Source organism: Pan troglodytes, chromosome 6, assembly GCF_028858775.2.
Source record: "Pan troglodytes isolate AG18354 chromosome 6, NHGRI_mPanTro3-v2.0_pri, whole genome shotgun sequence".
Classification (NCBI taxonomy): Eukaryota; Metazoa; Chordata; class Mammalia; order Primates; family Hominidae; genus Pan; species Pan troglodytes.
Window position 1 is genome coordinate 148,641,021 of NC_072404.2, and position 15,242 is coordinate 148,656,262.

A 15,242-nucleotide genomic window follows, 5' to 3' on the forward strand; every position below is an offset into this window, starting at 1 on the left:
TTCTAGACTTAAATTAAAATAAATTGTTGGAAAACTTTGTACCTGGGCTGTATTCAGATCTTTCAAAATCTCTAGGCCTGAATTGAGTTTTAATGTTATGTTCTTGAAGGAACTTACAAGAAATGGCCATGTAAGATTTGTGACTTTGTCTGTTTTCAGAAGATTGTTAAGGACATCTTTTACTATATTAGGTCTTCCATGTTTTTTAAGTGAAAGATTTCTTTTAGAATTTAGGACTAGTTCAAAATTTGCTTCCTTAAAGGAACTGGAGTCCATATTTTTTGAGAATGAGAATTATATCATGTGATGTGTCTCCTTTTGCCTGGGCTGCTAGGAAGCTCAGATTTAGTTTGGGGGCTCACTTCATATTAACTTTGCTTGCCCATATGATCTGCATAGTTGTCTTTTACATTTATTTGGTGGTGTTTAGCCCTGCATCTCTTTAGTCCCACTTTCTCATTTGTATTTTACTTTTTATTGTTTATATTCTTGCACAAGCCATCTCACATCTTTTTTGGGAAGAGGTGGGATATAATTAAAATGAAACTTGAATGTAGATATTGTTACTCAGTTTCACCATTAAATACTGGTTGAAAGGTTATCAGGCTTTGGCTGGGTGCTCTTCCCCGAGTAGTTTCATAGAACACTCAGAGTAAAAGCTCACAAAGTTGGGCCTGGTCTGGCTCCCAGTTTTCTCCTTGATTCATTTCCTGTCACTGTCACTCTTTCTCAAGTCTCTAAAGCCACATTGACCTCCTTGCCATTCCATGTTCCTTGAGCAGGCTAAACACACCCTGTTTCAGGGTCTGTTCTCTCTGGAATCAGCTTCCCAGATAGTGCCCTTTGTCTCTCACTTTCTAGTAAGCTGTATTCAAATGCCATCTTTATCCGAGAGGCCCTCCCTGGCCTCCTTATATGAAGTAGCCTCCTTCCTCCTTGCCTGTCTTGGCTTTTGCGTAGCTGTTACCTCCCAGCTCCCCTCACTAGAACATAAGCTTCATGAGGGAGGGATTGGTTTTGTTCATTGCTGTATGTATCTCTAGGCCCTTAGAACTGTGCCTGGTAAGTAATAGATACTTAGTGAATATTTGTTGAATGAATAAGTGAATTAAATAGGGTCATGAGCAACTATTTGTTCTTTTCTACAGATTTTTGAGCATGCATTTCATGTGAGACAATTTAGTTGCAATTGTTTCTTAAGGCTGGGAACTGTCCTCCATGACCTCTCTAGATCCTGCATCGCACTGCTGCTCATTACTTAGCTTTTACTAAGCACTTAATGTACCAGGCACTGTAAGAATATAGAGAAAAGGTCTGATCTCAGTTCAGAAATAAATATCCTCAGGAACTTTAGAAAGGGATAGGCTTTAGGGGATTTGGGCTAACAATGTTGTGATTCATAGATTATTTATTTTGTTCCCAATAATATATCAGACAACACTTCCATCACACTTTATATTTTCAAAGCACATTCACACATTTCTCCAGTCCTAACAATATCCTGGCAAGGCAGGTATTCTTATTGTCTTACCTGTTTTACAAAGAAAAAAACAGACCCAGAAAAGTTAAGTCACTTACCGAAGGTCAAGCAACTTGAAAGTTGCAGAGCTCCGTTTGAATCTGGGTGTTTTAAAATTCCAGAGCCTGTGTTCCTTTAATGTGTATGTGGATGGCTCTTGTTTGATATAGTTGATGAGGTAGTAAGAGACTTTCTTGGTGTATTCCTAATGGTAGTATTCTAGATTTGGGTTTTTCTTTTTGCATCCTTTTATTCCACTTGAGTGATGAATCATTTTTGGTGACTGACCTTATTTTCACAGGTGTGCTTTTTCCTTTATTTGATCTTTCTTTTGTCTTTAAGAACAATACTGACTTTTATGTATTTTCTCCTGTCCGGACTCCATTACTCTATTAAGACCAAAGTGAAAGCAAAATTGCTCCACAGAAGGAACCAGTGATGGTGACTGATTATTTTCCTTTCAAAACATTTGATCGTCTACACTGAAATACAGAGGCTAGTATGAAAATGGGAAACAGACAAATTCAGTTTTAGATCTCCAGTTATTTACCCTGGGTTTTAATGCTTGTTTATGGGACTCACTTGGAGCTCATGGTTGTGAATCCACTAGAACTTAATAACATATTTGTTCCTACTAGATGTTGTTAACAGTAGCTTTACATGTGTACCGTGGTCCTTTTAGCCCTTTAGGTAAATAAATTCCTTCCTGGGGATTAATTAGTCATGGTTAAGATGTAATTCATCATGCAAAATATCAGAGCTGTCTTAATGAAAAATTCTTAATGATCCAGAAATGTCTTTGTGTCCAGCTTAACTGGAATCTAGTTTATTCTTTTATGTTCCTCCATGAACTTGACAACAATTTATAAGTCATAATCGTTTTGAGAATAGGAATGGAAAAAAAAATCTAGAGTGATTCAATAACTTGAATACATCTTGGGTTGGCAACTTTATGCCATTTGTCCTTTGATCATGTCTTTTATTTAGCTCATGCTTTTAAATCTTGCCCAGATTCAAGACTGTTATTACTAAAAAAGCTGCTTGGTGCTCTCTTTCCATCCCTAACTGTCTGCTGTTCTCTTTACATATGAACTGTGGCTTGATGAGAGTATGCGTCCTGCAGCTCAGGAGTTGAAGGCAGGAAAGATAGGATTTTGTAACATGTATAGTAGAAAGAGCATGGATTTTGGAGTGAAATATACTTAGCTTTAATTTCAACTCTGATATTAACTATGTGCATATGTATATTTTACTTCACCTCTGTGAGCCTCTGATTCCTTATCTGTAAAAAGGCTGGTGATAATATTTTATTATACTAGACTGCTTTGAGGATTGTCTTAGATTAGGTATGCAAAATAACCACTATATTGCCTGGTGTATTATAGATGCTCAGTAGTTTGTATCCTGTGTCTCACTTTCACCTTCCTTTCCAAACATGTAGAACACAGGGATGCATGTAAATTTCTGCATTTAGTTTTAAAATTTCACAAGTGGAGGATGAGTGAGAGTTGACTTGTCAGCACTCACTGTCAAAGGGATCTTGGATAATTTTTGGACTATATTTTTAAAAATGGAATGTAGTTTTAGGCTATATTATTAGAAAGATAGTGTTCATGTTGTGGGATATAAAACCTCTTTCCGTTTGGAATTATGTTGTATTCACTTCTCAGCACATCTGAGAGGCAGGTTAGTGAAGCCATTAAGAGCCATATGGCCCAGGTTTGAGGTCAGACTCTGCTCCTTAAAGACTGTGCCTTGAATAAAAAACTCCATCTCTTTATCTCTACAAAGAGGGATAAGTATGGTACTGATATGGTTTGGCTGTGTCCCCATCCACATCTCATCTTGAATTTTAACTCCCACAATTCCCACGTGTCATGGGAGCAACTCAGTAGGAGGTGATTGAATTATGGGAGTGGGTCTCTCCTGCGCTGCACTGTTCTCGTGATAGTGAATGAGTTTCACCAGATCTGATGGTTTTAGACAGGGTAGTCCCTGCACAAGCTCTATTCTCTTGTCTGCTGCCACGTGAGATGTGCCTTTCACCTTCTGCCATGATTATGAGGCCTCCCCAGCCATGTGGAATTGTAAGTCCAGTAAACCTCTTTCTTTTGTAAATTGCCCAGTCTTGGGTATGTTTTTATTGGCAGCATGAAAATGGATTAATACAGGTACCTACCTCATAAGGATGTTTTTGCAATAAATTAATTATTATATGTAAGCCACTTAGATTAATGCCTGGCACATAGTAAGTTCTATGTGAGTGTTACCTGTTTTTGAGGGGACTTCAGATGAAAGCAAAAAGGATGGTGGGCTGCTGGAAGTCATGGTGTGGAAGAAACAGTTGAAGACACTGGAAGTGTTTAACCCAAGAAAGAACTATTGAAAGTCCTTTACCATTTAAAGGGAAATTTTATGGAAGAAGGAATAGACATTTTTTTGGGTTACAGAAAAAGATGAGACTAGGATCAATGGGTAGAAATTATAAAGAGGCTGATTTTATTTTATTTTAATGGAAGGCTTTATTATAAGTAAAGCTGTTCAAAATTGCAGTGAATTGCTTTGTCAGCTGGTAGAGCTCTGCATTACACAGAGGCTTAGAAGGCTGAAGAGAGGTTCATGACCTGGCTGGTGGGGTGAGCTCAATGACAAGTGTTCTCTTCTGCACTGCTATCTGTTCAGGTTAAGGGACTAGTGATAATCCCACACTGAAATTTGCTGGGATTTGCTAGCGTGCATGAGAACTTTCTCCCTGGAATTAGTCAGCTCTTTCATGCTTTGCTTTTTTTTTTTTTTTTGAGATGGAGTCTCTCTCTGTTGCCCAGGCTGAAGTGCAGTGGCACGATCTTGGCTTACTGCAACCTCCGCCTCCTGGGTTCAAGTGATTCTCCTGCCTCAGCCTACCGAATAACTGGGACAACAGGCACAGGCCATTGCGCCTGGCTAATTTTTTATATTTTTAGTAGAGACAGGGTTTCACCATATTGGCCAGGCTGGCCTCGAACTCCTGACCTTGTGATCTGCCCGCCCCGGCCTCCCAAAATGCTGGGATTACAGGTATGAACCACTGCGCCTGGCCTCTTTCATGCTTTTATGGTCTATCATTTATTAATTTTTATTGAATATTTATCTCAGACAAATATTTATTGTCTGAGACATTGTATTTCTGGTCTCATATTGCAGAAAAGAAAACAGAGCTTGGAAATAAATGTTCACCGCCTACTATTGCTTGGCATCATGCATTCAATCCTTGAAGGAACCCAATGACTTAGATTTTATTATTGTTGGGAGACCATTCTCCTCAGGGCTCTTGTGTTTCTGAAGTTCTTGTGAGCCAAGCACTGATTGCCCTAAGATTTAGGTTATTTTGCCAAGGATGTTTGTTTAGCAAACAGCGTTGGAAGATAGAGATGGTCTCTCACTCCAGAGCAAGGGGCAGATGTGTTTCCAGTCCGGTCTCTGAGCTTAGATTCGGTTTTTGGAGCTCGGAGTTCTTCTCCAGGAGCTGCGTATGTGGGCAGGCTTCTCTTTGGGCCCATCTGCCTAACCCTTGTGGGACTTGGGGGCAAGGGGAACTGATGTGAACATGCTGCACTTATGCCGCTTGCTGTGCTGTGAGTGTGATCAAGTCTTTTGGACTTGAGGAGCTCTAGGAGTTTTGTGTCTTCTGCCAGCATCTGTGAAACTGTGGCTAACCTCTTAGCTTTCGAGTAGAATAAAATCTCAGCCTTCACCATTCTTGACATTAAGGAGGAATAAAGTGACAATCAGAGAGTTTAAACCTAATGCCCAGAGTTAAGTGATCTAGTATTTGGGGGCGGTGGGATTTTAACTTTTGTCTTCAGAGGGTGTACTTTTTATTATGTTATGGAAAAACGCTACTGCCTTTGCTGCTGCCATTACTACTGTTATTACTAGAAGAATAATAGCTAACGACAACAACCAACATTTGTTGAGTGCTAATGACATACCAGGCCTTGTTTGATCTCATTTAATTCTCACTAACAACCCTATGTGGAAGGTATCTTAGTATTTTCACTTTATAGATGAGCAAAATGAGATGCCATTACTAAGGTCATGAGTAGTCAGTAGGGTGGAGCCACAATTCTCACCCAGGCAGCTTTACTCTGCCTGAAGAGACCCCACTCTGTAGCTGTTAGGAGTGCAATCTGAAAGCAGACCAACCTCAGTTTTAAATCCCCATACTATTCCTAACCTTCGTTGTGTGAGGTGGTGTAAATTAATTCAACGTCTTTAAATCTCAGCTGTTTCATCTGTAAAAAGAGGGGAGGGAATAATAATAGGACCTACTCCAAAGGCCTGTTATGAGGATTAAACATACATTCTATAAAATGTGCAACACAGCTGGCTCCTGGCAGCTAGTAAGCCTCTCTAAATATTAGGGGCTATTATTATTTTTATTATCCTTACTGCCTTCCTTTTCTCTAATTAAAAAAAAAAGCTTTAATGGTTTTGCACTCTGAGTTCTATAATGTAAATATTTTTCACTAAAGACAAAATATTCATCCTAGTTTACATCAAGAGGATACATTTTAAATATGGGGGCAAAGCTGGCACAGGGTATTTCTTACATAAATATTTTCTTGAAAAAGGAAAATAGGAGGCAGAACCCCCAGTAGGCCCAATTTCCTCTCTAATCTTCATTTTAGTAACCCTTTCTATTCCCTAAATAACTCCTAATGATCCAGTAATGTGTTAACAGTGACAGCTGATGCCAGAAAAGGTGTTCTCTCTGGGCCTGACATTTTCCTTAATGGTAATTCTAACTAGTTAAGGTAAACAATGTGAAATGTTTGGCATATTTTTTCCACAAATGGTAGTGGAGCGGAAATCATGAAAAGCCTTGTAAAGATGGCAAACCGATCTAGTGTAGCTTTGACAATTCTGTGACTGCTGTTACAAGGGGAAATAATAGAGGTAAACATCTAGGAACCCTTACCTTTGGGACAGTTGATAAATTGAAGGCATTTTCTGATTGTGCTTTACTTTAGATTAACAGCCTGGAAGTTTTCAGATTTAAAGAGCAAAGTTGTGTATCATTAAAACAACAAGAAGACATGATACATGCTAAGCTGCTCTGTACCCAAATATTGCAAGTAATCTTGGTAGCTCTATCTTTGAAGCCCAGTTTCGTTTACATTCTCCACTCTGATTTACTTTAATAGTCAAACACTTGGGTGGTATTCTCTACCTGCAAGAAACCTTGGAAGTAGTCTGGTTTAGGGTCACCAGTTTACAGATGAGGAAACAGGATCTCTCATGTAAAGGCTTTAAATCAAGTCTTGTGGTTCCCAGTAGTGTTCCTTTCCTGAGCATCCCACACTGTCCTGAGTGGCTTTTGCCCTTCCCTTCATTGCCTTTGTTCCTGCCATCCCCCTACCCGTATTCATGATATAGCTGATCTTTTGGCATTCCTAACACCTAACAAAAAGAATTGTAAAATTCTTTTTGGAGGTTAGATTGAAGTCAAAGACTGGCCTGAATTTCCCTATAAATTGGAAAAGAAGTTTTATATATTGTGTGGCTCATGAATTACGATCCTTTGCTCTAAATGACAGTTCAGAGCAGACTATTGTACAGTATTTTGCTTGCAAATATCTAGAAGTGGATATGTGATTAATTTGCTGACAGACCATCTCTGAAAGCAGTTCTAATGATGGACTTACAATTGATGGCATCCATCATTGAGAACCTAAAATATCCCCCTCCCTAAATTAAAAAAGATAAATGAAATAAACTAGGCTGAATGTATAAGCTGACAAATCTGAGGGAATTTAATGAAACTCTAAATTACCACAGCCAACAGATAAGAGGAAAAGGTTCCTTTGTTACTGATTATAATACTAAATTAAAAAAAATTATCCAAGAAAGATAGTAGGGGAAACAAAGATCTGTGGTCCATGTATCAAACGAAGTTATTGAAATATTTTTAATAAGTATATCTATCTCATTCCCTGGTTATTGTTGATTCATATCAATCTTGTTAGTGCTGTTCGAAGACTAGTAAATGCGGGAACCGTCCTGTAGGATAGCTTAGATGACTGCTGTTGTAAGAGATTTTAGAATTAATATGACTTTATTTCCAGACTGCTGGGGGCTCCATACCAAATTCAGGTCATTCAAATGAGCTTTTCGGAAGGTGGTTCCTCAGTGTATAAGTAATTGTATCAGTTACTGTGCTTTCAGCTATGTATGAAAAAGACCAACTGAAAGTGACTTAAACAATGGATATTTATTATCTCCCCTAACAAGAAGTCCTGAAGTAAGGCAGCTGCAGGGCTGGCTGCTTTGGTGGCCAAGGACATAGTGATAGCTTGGCATTCCTCCTTGTTTTTCCTTCCATGGTTGTAACATGGCTGAAGTGTCTTAAGTATCTTATCTTTGTACAGTGATACCTAGGGTTGGGAAAGGCACCTTTTCTTGTTACTCTTCTTGCAGAAAATTGTTCCTAGTACTTCCTTAGTTTTGTGTCATTGATCAGACTTGTCACTGATAAGGAGAATGGAACAGTTCACTCAAATCAAGAGTTACCCAGTCTCTTGAACAGTTCATGCCTGCCTGCTGTCTGATTAAAATCAGTTCTAATGCCAATGACAGAAGAGAAGGGCCCCTTGGATAGGCAACTACAAATCCACTTAGATGGGCTATTGAAATGTACTGTGAAGGAAGTTTTGTGTTTTCTGTTTGTAACTTATTTCATTTCCTAGTTAATAAGATGAATGTGCTTCACCTTCCTTTTGCATTTTACTTTCTGCTTCACCTTTCTTTTGCATTTTACTTTCAAGTTTTACTCAGCTTGATATACTCTCTGCCTTCACCAGGACTCTGTCTACTAGTGACGATGTCGAAGACAGGGAAAATGAAAAGGGTCGCCTTGAAGAAGCCTACGAGAAATGTGACCGTGACCTGGATGAATTGATTGTACAGCACTACACAGAATTGACGACAGCCATTCGCACATACCAGAGCATCACAGAGCGCATCACTAACTCCCGAAATAAAATAAAGCAGGTATTCCTCCCTTCTGGTCTGATGGTAGCAGCACTTCCCATCAGTATAGGTGTTGCAGCTTGGAGAGGAGCCATGGTAGTGGCTAATGGTCCTTAACAAAGTGATTCAAAATGCCACTTTTCAGGAGTTCTGCAGGTGTCTGGAAAGGCTGGCTGGGAAAGATCACAGAAGGCATCCTCGGCTGATTTCTCCCCTCCCCTGTGTCTTATCCTTGGTTCTGCCATTATTTCTCACTGCAATGTGGAATGAGACAAGCAAGATGGCCTCCATTTGCTTGTGTCTTACGATCCATCCCTAACAAACCAGAAGGCATACTGGCCCTTGTATTCTCCATTCTCATTCTAGCAGTTATTCTTGTATTTCACACATCTAAACAATAAAGCATAATATTCTGACTGTTGATTCAATGCCTATTCTGAATCTTAGTGGCTGACCTATTGACACTCACATGAATTGGAGGGCAGCCAGTCGAATACCCTTTTATCTGAATCCAAACCACAGAAGCGAGAATGTCTCCTACATTGAAGTTGGTTGTGACTTGCCTGCATTTATTGTGCATTCTTGGTATTTTTTGTGAAGTGAAGAAAATTTAACCTACAAATTATTTAAACATAAAATGAAATGTTTATGAGAACAATTTTTTTCTTTTTTTTTTTTTTAGAGTTGGAGCCTTGCTCTGTTGCCTAGGCTAGAATGCAGTGGTGCATCACTGAAGCCTTGAATTCCTGGGCTCAAGCAATCCTCCTGCCTGAGTCTCCCAAAGTGCTGGGATTATAGTTGTGACCCACCATGCCTGGCAAAAAACCAAAATTCTTGAATATCATGCTTTAATTGTGACTAATGTGTATTAATTTTTATTTTGTAGTTTTCATGTTTTGGAACAGTTTTTCTTTTATTTGTTATTTTTCTCCCTTTTTCTCTTCCTTCCTTTCTTCCTTCCCCCACGTTCTTTCTCCCTGTCTCTCTCTTCTCCTACTCCTCCTTTCTCCCCTACTTTCTTCCTTTTGCTGTAGGTCCTTGAGAAAACTCTTGGTTCTTGGGTCTATGCCTTTAGTACCTAAAGGATAAAATGGGTTTGTAAGGAGTATTTTCATAATTGGCCAAAGGATGAACTGATCAAATAAGGGTTATGTAGTATAACATTATAGTTATGTGGTTTTTAGCTGTATTTTTGAGATCACTCCTTTAATACCATTTAGTACTACTCTGTGATAAATAACAATAATTGCCACCACTTATTGAACACTGATTCTTTGCAAGGGATGATTATGTCCAATCATCTCAATGAATTTAGAATTTAAACTCTAATCTCCCAGATTCTAAAGCCTTTGTTGCTGATTTTCAGGCATTTTTAAAGCAGCAGAAACTTTTTTTTTTAATGCGATATTTTGCAGAATACCAGCATGTCAGTCATTAAGAGAGGCAATGCTCTCCTCTTCTTTGGTTTTGGGGTGAGAGGTCCAAAGCATCATACTTGGTTCCCCCCACCACTGTGGGACTGAGGGATGCATAGACCATGGTTTAAAATTCACTGCCCTGTGCTATGAGATTGGTTAGGGGACTGGCTGGCCTGTATCTGCCCAGTAACAGCTGTGCATATGGCATCTTCATGTTTTGTTTTCTGTCCATTAGACTTATATTATGATTTTGTAAGCAGATACATAAATTATGCTTCTACAAATACTGATGATATATGACTTTCAGCTTCTAAGAGTTTAGTTCCAGAATCAGTATGCTCTTAACCTTTTTGGAAGCCATGTGTTGACCTCTTTATATTTTAAAATTAACTGGGCATTTTTTTTTTTTTTTTTGAGACGGAGTTTAATTCTTGTTGCCCAGGCTGGAGTGCAATGGCGCGATCTAAGCTCACTGCAGCCTCTGCCTCCTGGGTTCAAGCGATTCTCCTGCCTCAGCCTCCCGAGTAGCTGGGATTACAGGCATGCGCCACCACGCCTGGCTATAACTGGGCATATTTGAAAGGAATACTATAATTCTTTGCCTTTACAAGTGCTGAGTTCATCCTATGGATTTATCTGTGAAACTAGTTAAAGTTATAGATCACTTGCTCTAGATTTAAAGTAAACTGTAGTCCATTTTGACCCAATATACTAAGCTCAAGAGGGGTCAATGAATGTATAGAGCTGCTGACCTTCTGGCTTTGCCTCGGGTAATAACAGCAAAGGTGAAGGACCTCATGGTATTTGTGTTTTCTGATTAGTCTGGTTGACTGAAAAGACTTTGTCCTAATCTCATGGGAAGCACCAGCAGTGATTTCTGCTTTGCTTCCCATCATTCTGAGTCGATAGCATCTTAGCTGCTAACAAAGAATGTTCGCCTGATATTGAAAAAGAGCCTTGTCTTGATCATTTCACATTTGTTTTAGTAGCCATGTTTCTTACCATCCTCATTTTCAGTATGCCAGAGTTTTGAGCAAAAGAAAATAACAATGAAAACTTTATTATATCTGATAATTGTCACGAAAGTAAATGTCATATTATTCTGGGTTATGAATTAGCTTCAATATTGGGTAGAGAAATAAAGGGTCAGAGCTCTTTTCAAAAGAGCCTTTAATAATTGATTAATGGGAAAATAAAAGTGTTGGGGGAGAATGAAAATGAATTTGTTTTTGACAATTTTGTACCATGACAGTCCATTTCTTGTCACCAGGGAAACACTGATGTTTTCTCACTAATTTTTTCCTGTCATTTTTGGCTTTTAATTGCACTTTGGATTATATATGAAATATAGGTGTATATTTTTTTAAAGTGAAAACATGGATGATTCAGTAACGATTGGGCTACGTTATTTCAGAGCCAAGCAAAATGTTGAGAATGTGTAGATCTGAGTTGAAATTTTCTTTCTATTTTCTGCCAAAAGAATAAGGATTCATGCAGCAAATATCTGTTGAGTGCCCGCTATGTTGCTGATTGTGTTTTAGGTGCTAGGGCTGCACAAATGGGAAACACCAGTTCCTGTCCTCAGGGAGCTTATGTGCAAATGAGAGGATAGAAAACGAACAAATAGATAACGTTGAACAACATTTATGTAGTCTCTATGTATCGAGTGTCTGCTTTGTGCTGAGGATAGTTCTAGATTTTCAGGTGTAGAAGTGAAGAAAACATAAACATTTCTGTCCTTGTGGAGTTAAATTCTAATCAGGGGAGACAGACTACAGACTATAAGTGAATATATAAGTAAAGTGTGGTATAGCAGATGGTAAGAAGTGCTACACACACCCCCACCCACTCACCAGGGAGGGGAGACTAGGGACTTGCTGTTTTAGCTGGGTTGGCCAGAAAGGGCTTCACTGAGGGCCCATATGAGCCAACACCTGAAGGAGGTTAGGAAGAGTGTCAGGAAGAGCATTCCAGGAAGAAAGGAAGCAGGTGCCCAGATCCCAAGTCAGGGGCATGATTGGAGGTTTGGAGCAGCAGCAAGGTGGTTGATGAGGCTGAAGCAAAATGAGGCATGGGGAGAGTGGCAGGAGAAAGATGAGAGAGCTAGGGCATGTGGTGTGGTGGGTGGGTGTAGGGAAGTCACGTAGGGTCTTGTAGGTCACTGGAAAGACATTGATTTTAACTATCAGTATAATGGGAGAAATGATTGTAATGCTTTGAGCACAGGAATAACATGATGTGGCTAACGTCTTTTTTTTTTTTTACTATTATTATACTTTAAGTTTTAGGGTACATGTGCACAACGTGCAGGTTTGTTACATATGTATACATGTGCCACGTTGGTGTGCTGCACCCATTAACTCGTCATTTAGCATTAGGTATATCTCCTAATGCTATCCCTCCCCGCTCCCCCCACCCCACAACAGTCCCCAGTGTGTGATGTTCCCCTTCCTGTGTCCATGTGTTCTCATTGTTCAATTCCCACCTATGAGTGAGAACATGTGGTGTTTGGTTTTTTGTCCTTGCGATAGTTTGCTGAGAATGATGGTTTCCAGCTTCATCCATGTCCCTACAAAGGACATGAACTCATCATTTTTTATGGCTGCATAGTATTCCCTGGTATATATGTGCCACATTTTCTTAATCCAGACTATCATTGTTGGACATTTGGGTTGGTTCCAAGCCTTTGCTATTGTGAATAGTGCTGCAATAAACATACGTGTGCATGTGTCTTTATAGCAGCATGATTTATAATCCTTTGGGTATATACCCAGTAATGGGATGGCTGGGTCAAATGGTATTTCTAGTTCTAGATCCCTGAGGAATCATGATGTGGCTAACATCTTAAAAGGCCCACTCTAGCTGCTGTGCTGGGAATAGATTTCATTGGAGACCAAGGCAGATGAAGATGTTCATATTTGTGCATTGTCACCTTTTAAAGCTTGAGACCACAGAACTGTTTATGCTTCCCATTTGAGAGAGGGTCTCTCTCCATCACCCGGGCTGGAGTGCAGTAGCACTATCATGAATCGCCATAGCCTCGACCTCCCACACTCAGGTGATCCTCTTGCCTCAGCCTCCTGAGTAGTTGGGACCATAGGTACATTCCACCATGCCTGTCTAATATTTGATTTTTTTGCAGAGACTGGGTCTCCCTATGTTACCCAGGATGGTCTCAAACTCCTGGCCTCAAGTTATCCTCCTGCCTTGGTCTCCTAAAGTGCTGGGATTATAGGCGTGAGCTGCTGTGCCTGGCCTACATGTCTCATTTTTTGGCATTACTTTCATATATTGATTTATATTATATTGGTAGATTCTATGTTTTTGAGGATAAAAGTGAGCTGACAGATGGATTTAACTTTCTTCCCTGATGGTCCAAGCTTTTTTAAAAAAATTAATTATTGATTTATTTTAGAGATAGGGTTTCACTCTGTTGTCCAGGCTGGAGTGCAGTGGTGCCATCATAGCTCACTGCAGCCTCAAACTCCTGGGCTCAAGGGATCCTCCTGCCTCAGCCTCTTGAGTAGGTGGTATTACAGGCACTCACAACCATGCCTAGCTAATTTTAAAAATTTTTTTATAGAGACAAGGTCTCAACAGAAGGCTCATAGGCTCAGCCTTGATACCATGTACAATTGATCAGGTCAAGTAATGTGGACAATAAGCAAAATAACTGGGCAGTTCTATTACTTTTGAATGCATTGTACAATTGCTCAAAATGAGATGTTATTGCATTGGTAAACCTCCAATTCCATAGGTTCTGCCAGTGTCTCTCATAATAACAACTGATGGGCTTATTGTAGCAGCAGCACCAAAAGAAATGGATACGAGTTGATACAAATTGGGGAGTTGGGCCAAATGAATTGGTATGTTTCTCTGTGGTGTACTAGGTGAATGAGATGACCTCAGATTTCTTTAAAGTTACAAAGTAGTCTAATGCTTATCACTGGAGCAGGGTAGGTTGAAGGGAGATACTTGGCTTTGTTGAGATGTGCACACAAACACTTAACATTTCATCCCAATTTTGACCACCCTATTGGTGCTAGATCAAGCTCTGAATCTCATTTTTCTTGCCTATAATGAGAAATAAGGGTACACGATTATTCAAGTGAAGTTGTTAGGGCTTAATCATTGAGTAATGAAACATTCATTATTTGGTAGATACCTAAAATAATTCTGGCTTTTAAATGCGATTATACCTTGAAAGGTAGAATTAGAACGAGGAATAACCTTAATATAAAAAAATGTCCTAGTAGAACAACATGGTTTGCTAGGAAGTTATTTACAGCCCAAATATAAGATGCTGCTTGTATGAGAAAGGGAAGAAGGCCTTTGGTTTCTAGAAATGGACATGCTAAACAGTGGGTAATAATGAGATATAATTTTAAATGCGTGCAGCACTCTAGAGCACATTAATGCAGTTGCTGGAACCATGAGGTGATCTTTCCATTAAGTTCAGGTGTGTGTGTATTTGTGTAAAGGAAGGTATTGGAAAGCGTTGAGGGGAGCCTCTCAGAATTTCAGAACTTAGAGTGGCAGCTGAAAAAACCCGGGGAAAGAAAGCACAGACAGTACAAGTTTGAAGGTAATTTAAAGATGATCTGTAGTTCTAAAAGGCTTTTAAACAGAACAATGAGTGGTATTTCCGAGGTTCGTTCTTTCCAGGTGCTTTCTAACTAACCTGCACAATGTGCACATGTACCCTAAAACTTACAGTGTAATAATAAAAAATAAATAAATAAAAAGAAAATTCAATAAAATACATAATAAAAATGTATCATTAAAAGTCCAGAAAAAAAAAAAAAAAGACTCCATGGAAAAAATTGGGTTGGTCTCTTACGGCAGGAGAAAACCTATGATAGTACTTACATGTAGATTTACTTTCGCCAACAAAATTCAACAAAAACAAAGAAGACATCTCAGTATTTTATACTTTTAAAATTAAGAATGATGTCGACACATTAATTTTCATTTACTATCCTTGACTCATAGATAACTTTTTAGGATATTTCTAGTCTGTAGTTTCAATGAGTTGTTTGCACATTGTTGTATTTTATTACAGATAATATGCATGCTCAGAGGCATTTCCTCCCTTCTTTATCTTTTCCTTGATCCAAATTCAGTACTTTTCTTTTCTATTTTTTTTTTTTTTTTGGAAAGAGTCTCGCTCTGTTGCCCAAGCTGGAGAGCAATGATATGATCTCGGCTTACTGCAACCTTCGCCTCCCGGGTTCAAGTGATTCTCCTGCCTCACCCTCCCAAGTAGCTAGGATTATAGGCACCCACCACCACAT

At 39.1% G+C, this 15,242-nt stretch overlaps 1 protein-coding gene across 2 annotated transcripts in view; it reads left to right on the forward strand.

Moving 5' to 3' along the window:
• Positions 1 to 15,242, forward strand: part of EXOC4 (exocyst complex component 4) — an 806,860-nt gene that overhangs the window by 13,590 nt on the left and 778,028 nt on the right. For both annotated transcript variants that reach the window (XM_001139207.7, XM_063815016.1), the window contains exon 2: positions 8,362 to 8,551. In XM_001139207.7, coding sequence (XP_001139207.1) covers positions 8,362 to 8,551 — 190 coding nt within the window. The remainder of the gene's footprint in view (positions 1 to 8,361; positions 8,552 to 15,242) is intronic.